Genomic DNA, 19,507 nt, shown 5'->3' with positions numbered 1-19,507 from the left:
CTGAGGAAACAAAGAATTTAAATGGTGGTATTTATATTGTTGGAAACTCATGTTGTCAACTTAATTCCATTTGATTTGTTCAATGATTACGTTGGATGTTTGCTTCATTAATTATATGATGGATAATTTAAAGGACACATCAAGTACAAAGAATTAGTCCAGCACAATTAGCATTTCTTTAATTGAAAAGAATTTGAATTGATCAAAGAGCCATTTGAATCATAAAGTCTTCTACTAATTGATCAATTCTGTATCTCCACAAATTGTTTTTCTGAGGTCACAATCCATTTGTGTAAATACATGTTATTTTAACAACGTAAAAATGTTTAAATATATGATGGAATTTTGAGAAAATGTTCATTTAGCTACTGTCATTCGACTAAGTGCCTATTTATGATGTCACCATATACATGTTATACAGAAGAATCGAGCTTTATAAATATCAAACAAGAATGTAATTGCAGAATCTAACAGCACATTAATTATTTATTTTTTTTGGAAGAAACTCCTTGTTCAAAAAAGTAAAAAAAAAACATGAACAAGCTCTTTTGTTGATCATTTTTTGTCACTCAAAGCCCTCTTTAGACTGACTGCTAATTTCCAAGAATAATTTTGAATATTGTGTGCAAATATTCCTAATAATTTACGCCATAAATGTATTTAAGAGTCGGTATTTCAAGTTGTAAATATAGTTTTAAAGATGTTCAACGTATAACATTTTATTTTCAGATCTTAACACATCCCTATTTATTTAAAATTAGTTTCAATTATATACTTTACAATTATTTTTATTTAGATCACAATTAATAAGAGATAATTATGTGGAGAGAGATAAATAATATCTGACAGCGCATTAATAGGATCAAATCAAATCATGATAATCTTGGGTGATAACCCACGCCTAATTTTTTTACCCTTTTCGTATGCTTTCAGTTTATTTTCTCTTTTTACTTCACCTTCTCTCTTCAACTTAATTCAAAACACTTTCTAATCCAAATCCTACAACAAATCATTGTTCTGTCGCATGGATTGCTTCACTCGTGGAATTGCTTCCTGTGTTTCCAATGACTTATATTGATCTACCAAAACAATTGATTGTGTGATCAATGAGCATAATGTGTTCGTCCCAGGTCATCAATTGAACTTCACCTGCACTGCCACCAACAATCATACCCTGAACGCCATTTTCGATTTGCAAATTTACTAAAGCGTCATAAGCCTCAAGATCGAATCTTCCATCTGGTAGCTATGGGGTTTTGATTACAGTAACCAATCGAAGTGCTTTTATGTCCTCGGCAATCATCCTATTTTTAACTTCATTACTGCACATTGAAAGGTGGAAACTTGGAATTACTATTGCTCTTGGTTTAATTTTTGAATTAATACCCTTTTATAGAAGTTAGTATGAGATTATTATGAATTTGATATATTCTAAATTTTTTTAGTCCAAACTTATGCATTGGCATGAAAATGGTGTTTTTATGTGAATATACATATGAAAAATGTGCATAGATTTAGTTTGATTCTTTTAGTTTTTGTAGTTGTCAAGAATTTGGTGTTAATTTTGTAGTTGTCACAAACTGGTAGGCAATGTATTTTTTTGTGTATATAAAAGGCATGTAATTGACATAATGTGATTAAATTTTGATTTTCTTTACAATTTATACTAATTTGATATGAGGTTGATATGATATGATTTTATAATCAACATGAAATTGGTATTTAATCTCTAATTCGTATACATTTATGATTTTGGTATAGTTATAGGATATGATATTATTATTTTTTTGATATCTATTTTATAGTTATATGTGGTATTAAAATGGTATAAAAATTTGATTTAATGTGCCATTATATAGGTACTTTCACAGTTTGTATGAAATTAATATGACTTTGTTATAAAATGTAAACGCATTTGCAGGAATATGATATATAATATGTCTAAAAGTTATATCTATGTGGTAGTATGCAATACATTAAATTTATGATGGAACAAAAATTATATTAATTTCCAAATAGAGGAAATTATATGTTACGTGCAGCACATGTCGTCGAGGGGACACAACAAGAAGACATATTCAAATTATCTTGTTGAAAATTAGTTATAATTTATTTTTGTTTTAGTTTAGTTATTGAATTGTGACAAACACATATTTTGACGTTTCAGGTCTTTTAACTCAATGAATTCTGATTTCAAAATATTTATTATGTGGAATACTTAATCCTTTGTGTATCCATTATTTTTCAAATGTATACTCAAAAACTAATACTGGTTAATACGGATAATCATTTGATATCCACATGGTATCCAATTGACATCCACTAGAAAAATTTAGTCCACCAATGTATGCAATTGGTATCTAACTGTAAAAGTCCAACCATGTATGTAATTGATATCCAACTGAAAATACAACATATAATTAAGATTTCAACCGAGTAAGAAAAGCTAAATTTAGTTAATGATATATCCAATTGTTATCCATATGGATAGCATAAGCGTAACAAAATATGCAATTGGTATTTAAATTGAATTTCAAAATAGTTAATTCTTACTACTTTGTGTATGTAGTGTTTTTCAAAACTAAAATCTCAATCTAAATATCAGTTTTAATTAAGATTTCATATTATTATCACCTTATTGAATCAATATTGAATGAATGTTGCCATATTTCATACAGATTGTTTTTACGTTACTTTATATAATTTATATAAAAATAAATTAATTAAAAATCATGGATGAAAACAGAAAATTTGTATTGAAGATAAATATGAAGGAAAAAGAAAAAAAAGTTAAAGAAAAAATAACGAATGTGTGTGAGAAAATTATGTGAGGATATTAAGGAGAGATTAAAAAATAAAACAGATTTAAGTAATAAGAATACTAAATAAAAAATGATTTTCAAATAAAAAATCAAAAAATGATATGTAATGTCTCAAAATATTCTATGCCAAGATTCGAACCATTCTTTTTAGGCGTATAGGGTCGAACTCATCGACTTTTAGTTGTATATATGAGTTAGGATCAATTTCTAAGTAAGGATCATAAGGGATATCTAAGACCAAGCCGATTCCAAAGAATTTTTATCGGCTAAGTTTTCGAATGAGTTCTTATAAGGGTCAAATTCAAACAACCATATCTTCTAGAATATAAAGAATTGAGTGGCCCATAACCAATCAAATTAAAGTTCTTTGAGTTTTCTTTCCAACTCCACCAAGATTGTATTTTTCCGAGTTCGTAGTCAATAATTATGCTTGGTTGAATAGAGAGGTCCGCAACAAGTCCGCATCGTGGACCTGCAGCGAACTTTGACAATTTTTCCCGATTTCATTTTTTTGTCGACAAGAAAGGTGCGCGACAGGTCCGCATCGCGGACGTGTCGCAGACTTGTACAGTTTTCCAGATTTTGTAAGGACATTTTGGGAAAATTAAATAATAACTATATATACGAACTTGGAACGTTTTGGGGTCAAATTTTGCAGTCTTTCACCTCCAAAGAACCCTAAACTTCCTCCTCCTCCTCTCTCTCAAATCATCCCCTCCAATTTTTCTCTCAAACTTAAAGGATTCAAGGCTCCTCATAGAAGAACAAGAATCAAACTTTCTTAAAAGCTTCAATCTAAAGTATGCGGGTTTTGATTCATGGGTTCTTCCACCCATGGAGCCCAATTATTTTCTCAACTCAGTATATCAATTTTAAATGATGAAATCTTATGGGATTTCACATGATGGTTCTAAATGCACAGATTATGGCATATTTTAAGTTTATTTACTCCTATTGATTTATATGTATATTGACTCTTAATTTCAAGTGATCAGTTTTTAGGGATTTTCATACTACGATTCCAAATGCATAAATTCTTGAATATTTGAAGTTTATTTACTTATATTGACTAATGTTGATTCTTATTTACATGAAATAGATGGATTATCAATGTTCTTATATGAAGGTTGGAAAGATAGTTTTAAAGTGCATTTGGTGGGTTATTTTTAGGATGTTTGATTGGATGCATTCATATCACTCTCACGCATACAAGTATCCTTTAAATGTATTTGAAAGTCTTTTTGAAATGAACCCATCTAGTTTCCTATCATCAATTAAAGTTGAAATGAATTTTGACTCCAATGAATGTTATGAAGTAAATTTTTCTGAAGGGGAGTCTTTATGAAATGATTGATTAATGAAAGGGCTTCTTAGCCAAAGTAAGGTTTCAATGTGAAAGGACAATTCTCACATTGAATCAAATGAAATGTTTAACGTTATGATATGATATGTTTGACCTCCCTATAGGCCGTCAATGCTTTTGAATATTTTTCCAAAATTGAAAGTCCGATTAGCATGGTACCCGGAATGCCATCACTGATTGTAGACCTAATTTTCTTATCAATCAAGGTTCATTAGTAGAATGGTAAATAGGGCGAGGTAGTCATGATGATATTATAAACCAAAAGTTTTAATGAGCTATTCCACCGAGGATGATTTGATGTCTAAAGTGTAACACCCCAGATTTGTTTTCCCGCAAAGACTCTAACATTTATTCACGTGTGTGTAGACTCGAACCTAAGTTCTTGTAATTTTATATATGAGTTAGGATCAATTTCTAAGTATTTGAAGAGTATTATATGTTGTTTAGGCTAATGAGGGATCTCTAACAGCAAGCCGAGTCCAAAGAATTCCAATCGATTAAGTTTTTGGATGAGTTAGTATAAGGGCCAACTTCGAACAAGAATATCTCCACCAATGCATGCAATTGGTATCTAACTGTAAAAGTCTAACCATGTATGTAATTGATATCCAACTGAAAATACAACATATAATTAAGATTTCAACCGAGTAAGAAAAGCTAAATTTAGTTAATGATGTATCCAATTGTTATCCATATGGATAGCATAAGCGTAACAAAATATGCAATTGGTATCTAAATTGAATTTCAAAATAGTTAATTCTTACTACTTTGTGTATGTAGTGTTTTTCAAAACTAAAATTTCAATCTAAATATCAGTTTTAATTAAGATTTCATATTATTATCACCTTATTGAATCAATATTGAATGAATGTTGTCATATTTCATACTGAATTTTTTGTGTTACTTATATAATTTATATAAAAAATAAATTAATTAAAAATCATTGATGAAAACAGCAAAATTTGTATTAAAGATAAATAGGAAAGAAAAAGAAAAAAAAATTAAAGAAAAAATAACGAATGTGTGTGAGAAAATTATGTGAGGATATTGTCACGCTCCGAAAGGGTACCCTAGGCGTGGCCGGCACTCAGAAACCATTTCTGACTTCTGAGAGAACCACTTGGTCTCATTTCTTATTTATTCATCAGCGGAAGACTTAAGAATACTAATGTGGGCTTGTCATAATCAAAGGAAAAATAGATAATTATTAGAAGAAGTAGTTTCTAAGGAGAACTACTCTGATTACATCATCAGACTCTATCTATGAAGCCTCTAATACTCTTAGATGGTGCCAATGACATGTCCATGGATACCTCAAAAGAAACATCACACTCAAAAATAATAAAAGGATAAGGAGTTCCTTCGAATACAAGAAGGACTCACCAAATAGCTGAAAAGAAATGATCTTCAACGATGCGCCTGTTGAGGATCTCTAACACCTGTATCTGCATCATAAAATGATGCAGGTCGAATGACGTCGGTACGTGGAATGTACGAGTATGTAAAATGGCAGGAAGGTAAGGACAGATATCAAAATACTCCTCTCAATAAAACTCAGCTCAGAACTCAACATCATCTCAACATGAATATGTAATGCAAGTTTAAAATATAAAAATAATAGTAATAAACAATGCTTACTCAGTTGGGAGTTTCTCTAACCGACAACCATCACTTATGAGCTAGCGATGATACAACGAAGCGATGTCGTTGCCACATCCATCCAATACCTTGCCAGGGTAAAAGACATCACCATCTTGGATCCATTCATCAAAGTCCTCTTTTTGGGACTTAAGAAGCATAGCCTCCATCCTACGCTGGCTACGTAGTTCTGGGGTTTGAGTCAATTAAACTCTTACCCAACTCGGTGCTCAATACTACTCCCAAAATATGTGCTCATATTAAACTCATCATCTAGTCTCATTGGACTTTAATTTAAATCATCAAACTCATCTCATTTCATGTTCATCAATCCTTATGCTTCCAAAAACATCATTTACATCTTATCAAAACATCTTGCTCAAAATATCATTTTTCTCAAATTCATTCAAATTCAACTCTTTTGCTCTTTCAAAACTCAATAAAATACATATATAGTATTAATTCATATAACTTTCTTTTTATCAATGAAAATAATAAAAAGCCAACATCTTTACTCAAAACATATGGAAAAATATTCATGAACATCAAATCAATTAGGATTCATGGGAAAGTAGCCATGAACAATAATTCCAATAATATCAGAGATAACAATAATAATAATATTAATGCATAAATATATCAAACTCAATAGAAGAAGAATTAATTCATCTAGAATTCAAGATTTGGATAAAACTCAACTATAACTCAATTATAATAAATTTAAATATTGGGCGCATGGACGAACTCAATCCAATGCTATGAAAGCCTTACATACCTTAAATCCGAAGGTTTACTCCGAATTGGAACACTCTTGGATCACTAGCCTTTTCTTCTCGTCGGAGCGTTTTGTGTACTACCCGGAGTATAAGAATCACCGGAGTAGTATTTTTATACTACTAAAACTAAAACTATATTTGAGAAGAAGTATATAAAGAGAAGAAATGATTAAGAAAGCTTGGTGAATAAAATGAGGAAATAAGGTGGGTATTTATAGGTGGGAAAGAGGGACCTAACAATAAATAAAATAATTATAAAGAAAAATCTGAAAATTTAATGGAATATATTGATGTAATGGATGATGTTAAATGGAGGACAATTTATGTCATGCATGATGTCAAATGCATCTAGATGTTTCCATGGTAGGTAAGATGAGTTCTTTTTAACAGAATACTTGTTTTCGAAGCTGCGTTTGAATACGATAAATTCCTTATTAGAATTTGGTGTCTTCATAAGAATTGTATAATTGGAAGTCTAGTTTCATATCGTTCAAGAATCAACCAATTTGGAGCAACCTATAGTGAGATATGAATTTTCTTCTATCAACACGCAATTCCGTCACAGCACTATATCTTGCAAAGATTAATTTATTTGACCTACGTATACTCCGAATTTGAAGTTATGTTCTTCATGAAAGTTGTAGGTAAGGATGTTGTGATTACCCAAAAATTTGAATCACCTAATTTGGACCAACCTATGAAAAGTTATACCCAAAGAACCCTAAACTTCATCCTCCTCTCTCTCAAATCATCTCCTCCAATTTTTCTCTCAAACTCAAAGGATTCAAGGCTCCTCATAGAAGAACAAGAATCAAACTTTCTTAAAAGCTTCAATCTAAGGTATGTGGGTTTTCATTCATGGGTTCTTCCGCCCATGGAGCCCAAATATTTTTTCAACTTAGTATATCAATTTTAAATGATGAAATCTTATGGAATTTCACATGATGGTTACAAATGCAAGGATTATGGTATATTTTAAGTTGATTTACTCCTATTGATTTATATGTATATTGACTCTTAATTTCAAGTGATGAGATTTTAGGGATTTTTATACTACGATTCCAAATGCATAGATTCTTGAATATTTGAAGTTTATTTACTTATATTGACTTATGTTGATTCTTATGTACATGAAATGGATGGATTATCAATGTTCTTATATGAAGGTTTGAACGGCAGTTTTAAAGTGCATATGGTGGGTTGTTTTTAAGATGTTTGATTGGATGCATTCATATCATTCTTATGCATACAAGTATCCTTTAAATGTATTTGAAAGTCTTTTTGAAATGAACCCACCTAGTTTCCTATGATAAAGTAAAGTTGAAATGATGTTTTACTCCAATGAATGTTATGAAGTAACTTCTTATGAAGGAAAGTCTTTATGAAATGATTGATTAATGAAAGGGCTTCTTATCCAAAGTAAGGTTTCAATGTGAAAGGACATGTACGATCACGGATGGTTTAAAGATTGGAATATGTCATACTAGGGTAAAGTAGGGAAAAATGGCTTTGGGGGACCCTTTGCGTCTCGAAATCAATGACATATAATTGTATATATGAGTGAGGAACAATTCCTAAATGTTTGAATTGTGTTAGATGTGTTTTAGGGTCATAAGGGATCTCTAACACCAAGCCAAGTCCAAAGAATTCCCCTCGGCTAAGTTTCTGAATGAGTTTGTATAAGAGTCAACTTCAAATAACCATATATACTAAATATAATGAATTGGATATCCTATGACCTATCAAATTAAAGGTCTTTGAGTATTCTTTCCAACGCCACCAAGTTAGAATTTTTTGGAGTTTGGAGTTAAATGTTATGACCATTTTTCTATAGACTATCACTGCAGGAATTTTAGGCCTCGGGATACAGTGGTGCCCAGAGCCACTATAGCACCCGAAACTAGCCTATATAGTTTGTCTCTTGGCGCGGCACACCACTATAGAGCCAATAGGGTTTTAAGCCAATTTTCTAGATTTTAGGGTCATTTTAGTCATTTCTTGTGTTGTACCTAAAGTGAGGCCATTTTGAAGACATATTCCACCTATCTACGAGACCCCTAAGTCTTCTCCACTCATTCACTCTCACTCACTGTAACACCCCTCAAAATTTGTCCCTAAGATTCAGACCCTTCTTGTGTTCAGTTATGGTCGATCTCGAGTATCGTGGAGCATTTGTGTGAGTAAGACGAGTCGTTGAAAAATGTAGTAGCATTAGAGGTGATGTGGGGTCATGAAGGAACCCTAGGACCAAATCAAATCCAAAAGGATTCGTAGCAGCTAAGTTTGAGGAGGAGTTCGCATAAGGGGTTGACTTCTAACAACCCTATCTTTTGAAAGACGACAATCTAGGTGGCCCACGACCTACTAAATCAAAGTCGTCGAGTCTTCTTTCCAACGCCCCCAAGAATGTAAATTTTGGAGTTCAGAGTCGAAAGATGTGACGATCCTAAGACAGACTAGCTCAGCGGGAATTTCAGGCTTGGGGTTCAACTACTGGAAATCTGGGCTTGGCGCCACTATGGCGTGATGCGCCACTATCGCGCCAGGAACACGCCTCAGTAGTTTGGCCCCTGGCGCGACGCACCACTAAACGTTGTGCAGGGTTTTTTAGGCCAAATTCTAAAATCCAGAAACTTTGGCCTTGGCGCTATAAGGGCGCGACGCGCCACTAAAAGTGTGCAGGTTTTAGGCGTAATTAGCCTGGCGCTGCAATAGCGCGATGCGCCACTATCGAGCCAGGTGCATTTTCACCTATTTTTCAGAACTTTTAAGAAGGGGCAATTTGGGAATTGTCCCAAATTATATATTTATCAGCCTTAGAACATTTTGGGATCATTTTCAATCCCTCTCTCTCTCTCTAAAAGCCCTAGAAACCTCTCTCTCTCTCTTCTTCTTCTTCTTCTTCTTCTTCTTCTCCATTTCCAACAAGGAATTGTTCCAAGAGCTTCAAGACCTCAAGCTTCCATTGAAGATGCAACCACAAGGTTTTCCTCAAATCTTCACTAAGGTATGTAAGGCTATCCAAAACATGGGTTGAGTCCATCCATCTGCCCTATTCTTGCTTTGAGGTTAGATGTTCATGAAAATGGAGTTTCTTGGTATGGTGTATGTTTGAATGAGTTTTTTCCCCAACTTATTTGATTCTTTATGTGTTGATGTTGTTGAGCTAAGAAGTTCCTAAAATGAGCCCTTATGTGAGTATGAGTTGATGAAGATGAGTTGTTAAATATGTTTTTATTGATCTTCCTAACTATGTAGATTATGATAAAGGATGTTATTTTCTCAAGAATGTTGCTTATTATAAAATATCAATTTAAAGTCTTGAAATTGTGACGAGTCTCAAAGATTTCTCAAAGGTATGGAGGGAATGATTGATTATACCTAGATGTTGCTATGTATGTGCATTTAAATTATTTTGAAGATATGATTGAGATTGATCGGATAGTATGATTGGAAGAGATTTGATTATGATAGAGTTGATGAGTTGACAAGGTTGTAATGAGACTTGTCGATATGATTTGATTGAGTTGATTGGATGGAGTTTTATGAGCATTGAGTCTTGGGAGGAGTATCAAGCACCTAATTGGGCAAGAGTATATCCCATACTCGAACCCAATAACTGTGTCGCCAAACGTAGGGGGGATAGAACCGTTAAGTCGGATGCTTCCCCGAGAGAATTGTCCTGACATTATAAGACTTGGTTGGATTGGATCAATGATTGGTTGATTCGTTCATACCCTGGCAAAGTATGAACAGACACGGCAACAACGTCGGTTTGTTGTACTTTCACTGGCTCATAAGTGATGGTTGTCGGTTAAGAGAAACTCCCAAATAGGTCTTGATAGTACTCTGAGTCAGATTGAGTTGAATTGTATGTGATTGGTCCCGTCTAAATCATATTCTTGTTTAGACTTAGGACATTTGATTGAGTTGTTATTCCTCTTGAGTTGAGATTCCGAGTTGACTGATTTTTCCCTGATGTTCGTTGTATTCGGCCATTTTACATACTCGTACATTCCATGTACTGACGCCATTTAGCCTGTATCATTTTATGATGCAGAGACAGGTACTAGAGATCATCAACCGGCGCTCCGTTGAAGATCTACATACACTCCTAGCTAATTGGTGAGTCCTCCTAGTTTTCGGAGGATGTTGAGCTTTCTTGTACAATTTTGTTGTCATTTCCTTTATTTTGATTGTTGGTAGCCATGGACTTATCATTGGCACCTCTTGGACTTTGATAGAGGCTTCATAGACTGGAGTGTGGGGAGTTTGAACGGTTAGTTAGAGGAGTCTCATTATAATTGATTGTTGGGTTGATAAATTTTTGGCCTTCGGCCCCCATATTGTGAATAGTATTTCATTAATTGAGTTTTCGCTAAGAGAATATGATTGAATGAATGTGCGACTGGACCAGGTGGTTTGCTCGGAGGTCACAAATGGCCTTTGGGTGCCGGTTACGTCTAGGGTACCCTCCTGGGGCGTGACACTCACACTCTAAGAACAAACAAAGCCCTAACCCCTCAAGTTCCTCTCAAGCCTTCTCCCTCCATCTCCAAGAAGATAAAGCCTCCATTTCTTTTCAAGTTTTTCATTCAAGAGTTGACTCCTCAAGGTATGTGGGTTTTCATCCATAGGTTCTTCCACCCATGGAGCCCAAATATTTTCTCAACTTAGTATACAATTTTAAATGATGAAATCCTATGGTCTTTTACATGATGGTTCCAAATGCATAGATTATGGTATATTTTAAGTTATTTACTCCTATTAATATATATGTATATTGACTCTTAATTTCAAGTGATGAGTTTTTTATGGATTTTCGTACTATGATTCCAAATTTATAGATTCTTGGATATTAAAAGTTTATTGAACTATATTGACTTATGTTGATTCTTATTTAAATGAAATGGATGGTTTATCAAGGTACTTATATAAAGCTTTGAAAGGTAGTTTTAAAGTGCACATGGTGGGTTGTTTTTAAGATGTTTGATTTGATGCATTCATATCACTCTCATGCATACAAGTATTCTTTAAATGTATTTGAAAGTCATATGAAATGAACCCACCTAGTCTTGTTATGTTGAAATGAAGTTGAATTGAAAGTTTGACACCAAATAAAAGTTTATGAAGCAAATGCCTATGTTTAAGGGAGTCTTATGAAATTATTGATTGATAAAAGGGCTTCTTAGCCAAAGTAAAATTTCAATGTGAAAGTACAATTGTCATATTGAATCAAATGAAATGTCTTTATGAAATGCTTGATTGATGAAAGGGCTTCTTAGCCAAAGTAAGATTTCAATGTGAAAGGACAATTCTCACATTGAATCAAATGAAATGTTTAAGGTTATGATATGACATGTTTGACCTCCCTATAGGACATCAATGCTTTTGAACATTTTTCCAAAATGGAAGGTCCGATTAGCATGGTACCCGGAATTCTATCACTGATTGTAGACCTAATTTTCTTATAAATCAAAGTTCATTAGTAGAACAGTAAATAGGGCATGGTAGTCATGATAATATTATAAACCAAAGGTTTTAATGAGCTATTCCACCGATGATGATTTGGTGTCTAAAGTTATACAATGCTTATGTTATTATGATATTTAAAAGTTATTCCGTGGGATTTGATCTAGCACAGAATGTAGCATGCAGATGGGGAATCGACTTAAGGGGTCCTTAAGTAAAGTCTCATATTGCATTAAGTATGTGCCACCATAGGAGCCCTTGTCGGCTAGGCGTTTGTAGCCACCAAATGTTAAATAAATGAATGTAATTTGAATAGTGTTCTACCCGGCAAGTAGTCTCCCCATGCCAACGTAGGGGCTTATGTCGGATTCCATGTAATAGCTCGCATGGTCTTAAATGTCGGTTATGGCCACTTTCCCACAAAAATAAATATTTTAAGGTTTCATATGATGATGTCTAATAAATGCATTCACTTATGCATATTGATTTCTCATGTCTCTCTTGTGTTCTTCATTTCATAGCATACTCACATATTTAGTACATTCAAAGTACTAACGCATACTTTTGCCAACATGATATCACCATGTAGGAATCGACGTCACTCCTTGACCCCCTTCACGTGGCTAGCTCAAGTTATTTTTAAGATTTCTTGTGGTGAGTTTGTAACACCCCCTAAAACGTTGTATGTTTGTATTTCAATTCTCGATAAAAATAATAATTTGTATGTATTTTGGGCATAACTTTTCATAAAATAATCCAAATTAGGTGATTTAGATTTCTGTGTAACCATAACATCATTACCTACAACTTTTAAGAAGAACATATCTTAAGATTCGGAGTGTAAGTAGATCAAATAAATTAATCTTTGCCAGATATAGTGCTGTGACGGAATGGAGTGTTTGTAGAATAAAATTCATATCTCGATGTAGCATGCTCCAAATTGGATGATTCTTGAACTAAATAAAACTAGACTTCTATATCTACGATTCTTATGAAGACACCAAATCCTAATAAGGAATGTATCTTATTCAAATGCAACTTCGAAAATGGATATTCTGTTTAAAGAGATCTCATCTCACCTACCATAGAAAGATCTAGAACCATTTGACATCATCCATGACATCAAAATCCTCCATTGAATTTTTAAGATCATCCTTTGTAATTAATTTTATTTATTGTTAAGTCTCTCCTCCACACCTATAAATACCCACCTTATTTCCTCATTTTATTCATCAAGCTTTCTTAAGCAACTCTTCTCTCTATATACTTCTTCTCAAATATAGTTTTAGTTTTAGTAGTATAAAAATACTACTCTGGTGATTCTTATACTCCGGGTAGTACACAAAACGCTCCGGCAAGAAGAAAAGGCTAAGGGTCCAAGAGTAGCATCAGATTGAGTTCGTCCATGCGCCCAATATTTAAATTTATTATAATTGAGTTATAGTTGAGTTTTATCCAAATTTTAAATTCTAAATGAATTAATTCTTCTTCTATTGAGTTAGATATATTTATGCATTAATATTATTATTATTGTTATATCTCATATTATTGGAATTATTGTTCATGGCTACTTTCCCATGAATCCTAATTGATTTGATGTTAATGAATATTTTTATCAATGTTTTGAGTAAAGATGTTGGCTTTTAAATATTTTTATTTATAAAAAGAGTGATATGAATTAATACTATATATGTATTTTATTGAATTTTGAAAGAGCAAAAGAGTTGAGTTTAAATAAATTCGAGTAAATGATGTTTTGAGAAATATGTTTTGATGAGATGTAAATGATGTTTTTGAAGTATAATGATTGATGAAGAGGTAATGATATAAGTTTGATGATTTAAATGAAAGTCGAATGAGACTAAATGATGATATTAATATGAGCACATATTTTGGGAGTAGTATTGAGCACTGAGTTGGGTAAGAGTTTAATTGATTCAAACCCCAGAACTACGTAGCCAGCGTAGGATGGAGGCTATGCCTCTTAAGTCCCCAAAAGAGGACTTTGATGAGTGAATCCAAGATGGTGATGTCCTTTACCCTGGAAAGGTATTAGATGGATGTGGCAACGACATCGCTTTGTTGTATCATCGCTAGCTCATAAGTGATGGTTATCGGTTAGAGAAACTCCCATCTGAGTAAGCATTTCTTATTATTATTATTTTAAATTTGCATTACATATTAATGTTGAGATGATGTTGAGTTCTGAGCTGAGTTTTTTTTAGAGGAGTTTCTTGATATTTGTCCTTACCTTCCTGCCATTTTACATACTCGTACATTCCATGTACTGACGTCATTCGACCTGCATCATTTTATGAAGCAGATACAGGTGTTAGAGATCCTCAACAAACGCATCATTGAAGATCATTATTTTTCAGCTATTTGGTGAGTCCTTATATTCAGAGGAAATCTTTATCCTTTAATTATTATTGAGTATTATGTTTCTTTTAAGGTAGTCATGGACATGTCATTGGCACCATCTAAGAGTATTAGAGGCTTCATAGAGAGAGTTTGATTATGTAATTGGAGTAGTTCTTCTTAGAAACTACTTCTTCTAAGAATTATATATTTTTCCTTTGATGTTGATGATGACAAGCCCACATTAGTATTCTTAAGTCTTCCGCTGATGAACAAATGAGTAATAAGACCAAGTTGTTCTCTCGGAAGCCAAAGATGGTTTCTGAGTGCCGGCCACACCTAGGGTACCCTCTCAGGGCGTGACAGAGTTCCCATGTTTCGGGAACAACATCCTTTTTATTCTAAGCTTATGTTATGTAGAATAGAAAGACTTTTATTAAGGTATTTCTTGACACTTATTATGAGGGTGAGCTAGGGACATGTCTTAGCCCTCGCCAAGTCTATTAGTAGAGGTATGTTTGGACACAAATGGAAAATATTTTATTTCCGCTTATTATTATTTACCATTACCAATAAAATGCTTAATGAATGCTAAGAGGCTAGGGTGAGGTACCTCCAGGTGTCTCATTCGCCGTATCATGGCTAGACCCTGGGCTTGGATCATGACAGGAAAATTGTCACATTGAATCAAATGAAATGTTTAACGTTATGATATGACATGTTTGACCTCACTATAGGCCGTCAATGCTTTTGAACATTTTCCAAAATTGAAGGTCCGATTAGCATGGTACCCGGAATGCCATCAATGATTGTAGACCTAATTTTGTTATAAATCAAAGTTCATTAGTAGAACGATAAATAGGGCATGGTAGTCATGATGATATTATAAACCAAAAGTTTTAATGAGCTATTCCATCGATGATGATTTGATGTCTAAAGTTATACAATGCTTATGTTATTAGGATATATAAATGCTATTCCGTGGGATTTGACCTAGCACAGAATGTAGCATGTAGATGGGAACTCGACCTAAGGGGTTCTTAAGTAAAGTCTCATGTTGCATTAAGTATGTGCAACCATAGGAGCCCTTGTAGGCTATTTAGGCTAGTGGATCTAGTGTTTTTCGAAACTAAAATTCCAACCTAAATATCAGTTTTAATTAAGATTTCATATTACTAGCCTCTTATTGAATCAAGATTGAATGAATGTTGTCATATTTCATACTGAATTTTTTTACGTTACTTTATATAATTTATATAAAAAATAAATTAATTTAAAATCATGGATGAAAACAGAAAATTTGTATTGAAGATAAATAGGAAAAAAAAAGAAAAAAAAAACTAATGTGGGTGAGAAAATTATGTGAGGATATTAAGGAGAGATAAAAAACATATTTAAGTAATAAGAATACTAAATAAAAATGATTTTCAAATACGATATCAAAAAAGGATATCAATATTCAAAACAATACAAACAAATGTCGTAGAAAAAGGGAGGAAGGAGAAACTAAAACAACAGATTGATACTATTAATTAGGATATAAATTAATAGATTCATAACAACCAAAATAGTTAGAAACTACTGTTAGAAATTGAAATTTCTTACATTAAATATGACATTTATAAAATTTATGGTCAAAAATATTTTAAAATCATAAGTCAAAAACAAGTTATTTCTGGCAAAAATAATTTGTTTAAAGTAATTTTCAAAATAGAATAAATTTTAAAATGTTTTTGATCAAACCAGCTATAAATTAGTTTGGTTAGGGATTCTTATTCTACTTGCACATAATTTCCTTATTTTTGTCCGCATATAAACGTTTTTCTCTCGATTCCAAAGCTCTTTCCTATTATGCAAGTGCAACAATATTTCAATGTGGAACACAAGTTCCTTGCTCAACACGTTTAGTCTGTTAACAAAATTCCTCAAATAATCCTTCTTGCACTTGCACTACATATTATAAATAGACTACATATTATAAATAGGTAATACCTCGAAAAATCAAATCAAAGATTGTGTTAGAGCAATTCGGTGTTTCGAAGCTAACCATACTGTTAGAATTTACATTTGAACGCACTGGCTAAGAATATCGGTTGAAGTTAAACTTTGGATAAACTTCATAGTTAAAATGCCTAATGACACAAACTCAAAACAAAAGCCTCGGAATCTGAACCAAGTATCCTACTAGACCAAAAAGACCTTTTTGAAACTGATGCAACTATCAAAATTCTAAAATGATATCAGAATCACAGGATGTTGACTAAAGTCAACTCTTTTACTACAAAAGCCTCCAAAAGGGCAAAACTCGCGCAAAACTTATCCAACCTCCTTGGGAAGTATGCCACCCAACCCAACATCATACAAAAGCTACAAGGAAGCTACAGAGTGGGACAAAATAGTACGCAAAAATACAAAAATGACCTCGAAGATCATTACATTAATAAATGTTATATATTTTTTAATATTTGTTTCAATCGATAAGTCCACACATTTATTAAGTTCTTTTTGGCGGTGCAATTTTATGTGCCCAATGGTTAAAAAATACTCCCAAGAAGATCTCACTAACCAAAATGGACCTAAAGTTATGCAATTTATTCAAGTTAAGAGATGTATTCATTTGGGTAAACCCTGACTATTTGGACATCAACATTTTCATTTGTCTCCGAAGTTTGAAAAGAAAATTGTAGCAGATATTTTATTATGTGAGATGTGAACTGTTTGGTATCGTTTGTGGTCAAACTGTCTTTTAATTCTTATGGTGATATGTCTTCATAGAAAATTTCTCCTTGCTTGAAGTCCTAAGAGCACTTGTGATTGTGATTTGTATGTATTTATTTTCACGTTTGTAGTGAATTTATTGTCTGTCTTTTGCTCTTCGAAACAGTCTTGTTTCTGTGGTCCACTTTTAGGACTTGTACTAATTTTGTAGTAGCTCTGTAAATGTGACATCCAGGTTCTGGGAGGGATCTTTTGGTTTGTATATATTTTGATTTTCTTTTTCTGCTTTTCATTTGTGTTCTCGTTATGTCATTATTTTTTTAGCTTAAATTTTTGGTCTTCAACACTGACATCCCGTTACTCACAGTTTTGGAATATGAGTCGGCTTGCCTACCAGAGGATCATAGTAGGCACCATCATGACTTGAAAAATCGGATCGTGAAATTTACACATGCAAAATATACTTATATAGATAAATATCATAGTTCACATCAATTAATAATAGAAAGGCATACAATATAATTGCTCATCACGCAAAGCTTGACTAAACTGATTACACTCATAAATCAGCCTTATTACATTGTTACACACATAAAATAGGTATCTTTTTGTTTGTCTACATAGTCAAAGCCAAGCCATGAGACACTTAAAGTTTTTTAGTAGTGGCAAGGTGAGTAGCAGTAGCAAGCATACTTTGCCCAGTAATATTTGTGACCCCATGGTTTGTACTTCTTACAGATACCATATTTAGCTCCATAGTAGTGCTTGCAATGATGACTACATTTGTAAGAGTATTGACAAGGCCCATTCCACTTGTCACTTTTTTTCCAACAATATTTGCCTTCTGCCATTTGTATTTCTGCAAGAATGAGAAAATAAATATTGTAAAAATCTCCTATTAACACTGCCTCCATTTCATTTTATTGGACATGTTTGACTTGTCATAAAATTTAATAAAAATAAATATTTTAAAAATTCGTAATCTTAAAGAAATCATGTCATTTATTCTTGACTCACCAGTTGCAGCAACAAGGAAGATGCAGAAGAGAAGGGCGAGAAAAATAGTATGCTTTGCCATAGCTGTTATTTTTCGTGTATTTCTTGCTGAGGAAACAAAGAATTTAAATGGTGGTATTTATATTGTTGGAAACTCATGTTGTCAACTTAATTCCATTTGATTTGTTCTATGATTACGTTGGATGTTTGCTTCATTAATATATGATGGATAATTTAAAGGACACATCAAGTACAAAGAATTAGTCCAGCACAATTAGCATTTCTTTAATTGAAAAGAATTTGAATTGATCAAAGAGACATTTGAATCATAAAGTCTTCTACTAATTGATCAATTCTGTATCTCCACAAATTGTTTTTCTGAGGTCACAATCCATTTGTGTAAATACATGTTATTTTAACATGGTAAAAATGTTTAAATATGTGATGGAATTTTGAGAAAATGTTCATTTAGCTATCATCATTCGACTAAGTGCCTATTTATGATGTCACCATATACATGTTATACAAAAGAATCGAGCTTTTCATATATTAAACAAGAATTTAATTGCAGAATCTAACAGCACATTAATTTATTTATTTTTGGAAGAAACTCCTCGTTCAAAAAAGTAAAAAAACAAACATGAACATGCTCTTTTGTTGATCAATTTTTGTCACTCAAAGCCCTCTTTAGACTGACTGCTAATTTCCAAGAATAATTTTGAATATTGTGTGCAAATATTCCTAATAATTTACGCCATAAATGTATTTAAGAGTCGGTATTTCAAGTTGTAAATATAGTTTTAAAGATGTTCAACGTATAACATTTTATTTTCAGATCCTAACATATCTCTATTTATTTAAAATTAGTTTCAATTAAATACTTTACAATTTTTTTTATTTAGATCACAATTAATAAGAGATAATTATGTGGAGAGAGATAAATAATATCTGACAGCGCATTAATAGGATAAAATCAAATCATGGTAATCTTGGGTGATAATTGTGACACCCCAGAATTTTTTTCGCTAAGATTCGAACATTTCTTCACGTGTGTGGAGACTTGGACCGCAGGACTTGAATTTTTTCACATGAGTTAGGATGAGTTCCTAAGTAATTAAAGAGAGTTAGAGGTGATGTGGGGTCATGAAGGACCCCTAGGACCAAATCAAGCCAAAAGGGTCGTCGTGGCTAAGTTTGAGGAGGAGTTTGCATGAGGGGTTGACTTCTAACGACCCTATCTTTTGATATATGATGATCTTGGTAGCCCACGACCTATTAAATTAATGGTCATCGAGTCTTCTTTCTAACGCTACCAAGAATGTAACATTTGGAGTTCAGATTCAAAAGATATGACGATCCTAAGA

The 19,507-nt window shown here is 32.8% G+C and overlaps 1 protein-coding gene across 1 annotated transcript; it reads right to left on the bottom strand.

Moving 5' to 3' along the window:
* Positions 1-17,637: 17,637 nt before the first annotated feature.
* On the bottom strand, positions 17,638-18,251 carry LOC129893036 (defensin D1-like). Its single transcript, XM_055968526.1, has 2 exons — positions 18,165-18,251; positions 17,638-18,006 (listed from the first exon to the last, which is right to left on the bottom strand). The coding sequence occupies exons 1-2, from the start codon at positions 18,223-18,225 to the stop codon at positions 17,804-17,806; spliced, it is 264 nt and encodes an 87-aa protein (XP_055824501.1). The 5' UTR covers positions 18,226-18,251; the 3' UTR covers positions 17,638-17,803.
* Positions 18,252-19,507: the final 1,256 nt, after the last annotated feature.

This window comes from Solanum dulcamara, chromosome 6 (assembly GCF_947179165.1).
Source record: "Solanum dulcamara chromosome 6, daSolDulc1.2, whole genome shotgun sequence".
Taxonomy (NCBI): Eukaryota; Viridiplantae; Streptophyta; class Magnoliopsida; order Solanales; family Solanaceae; genus Solanum; species Solanum dulcamara.
Note: the sequence above shows the minus strand (reverse complement) of the source record. Positions and strands in the feature narration are given on the sequence as shown.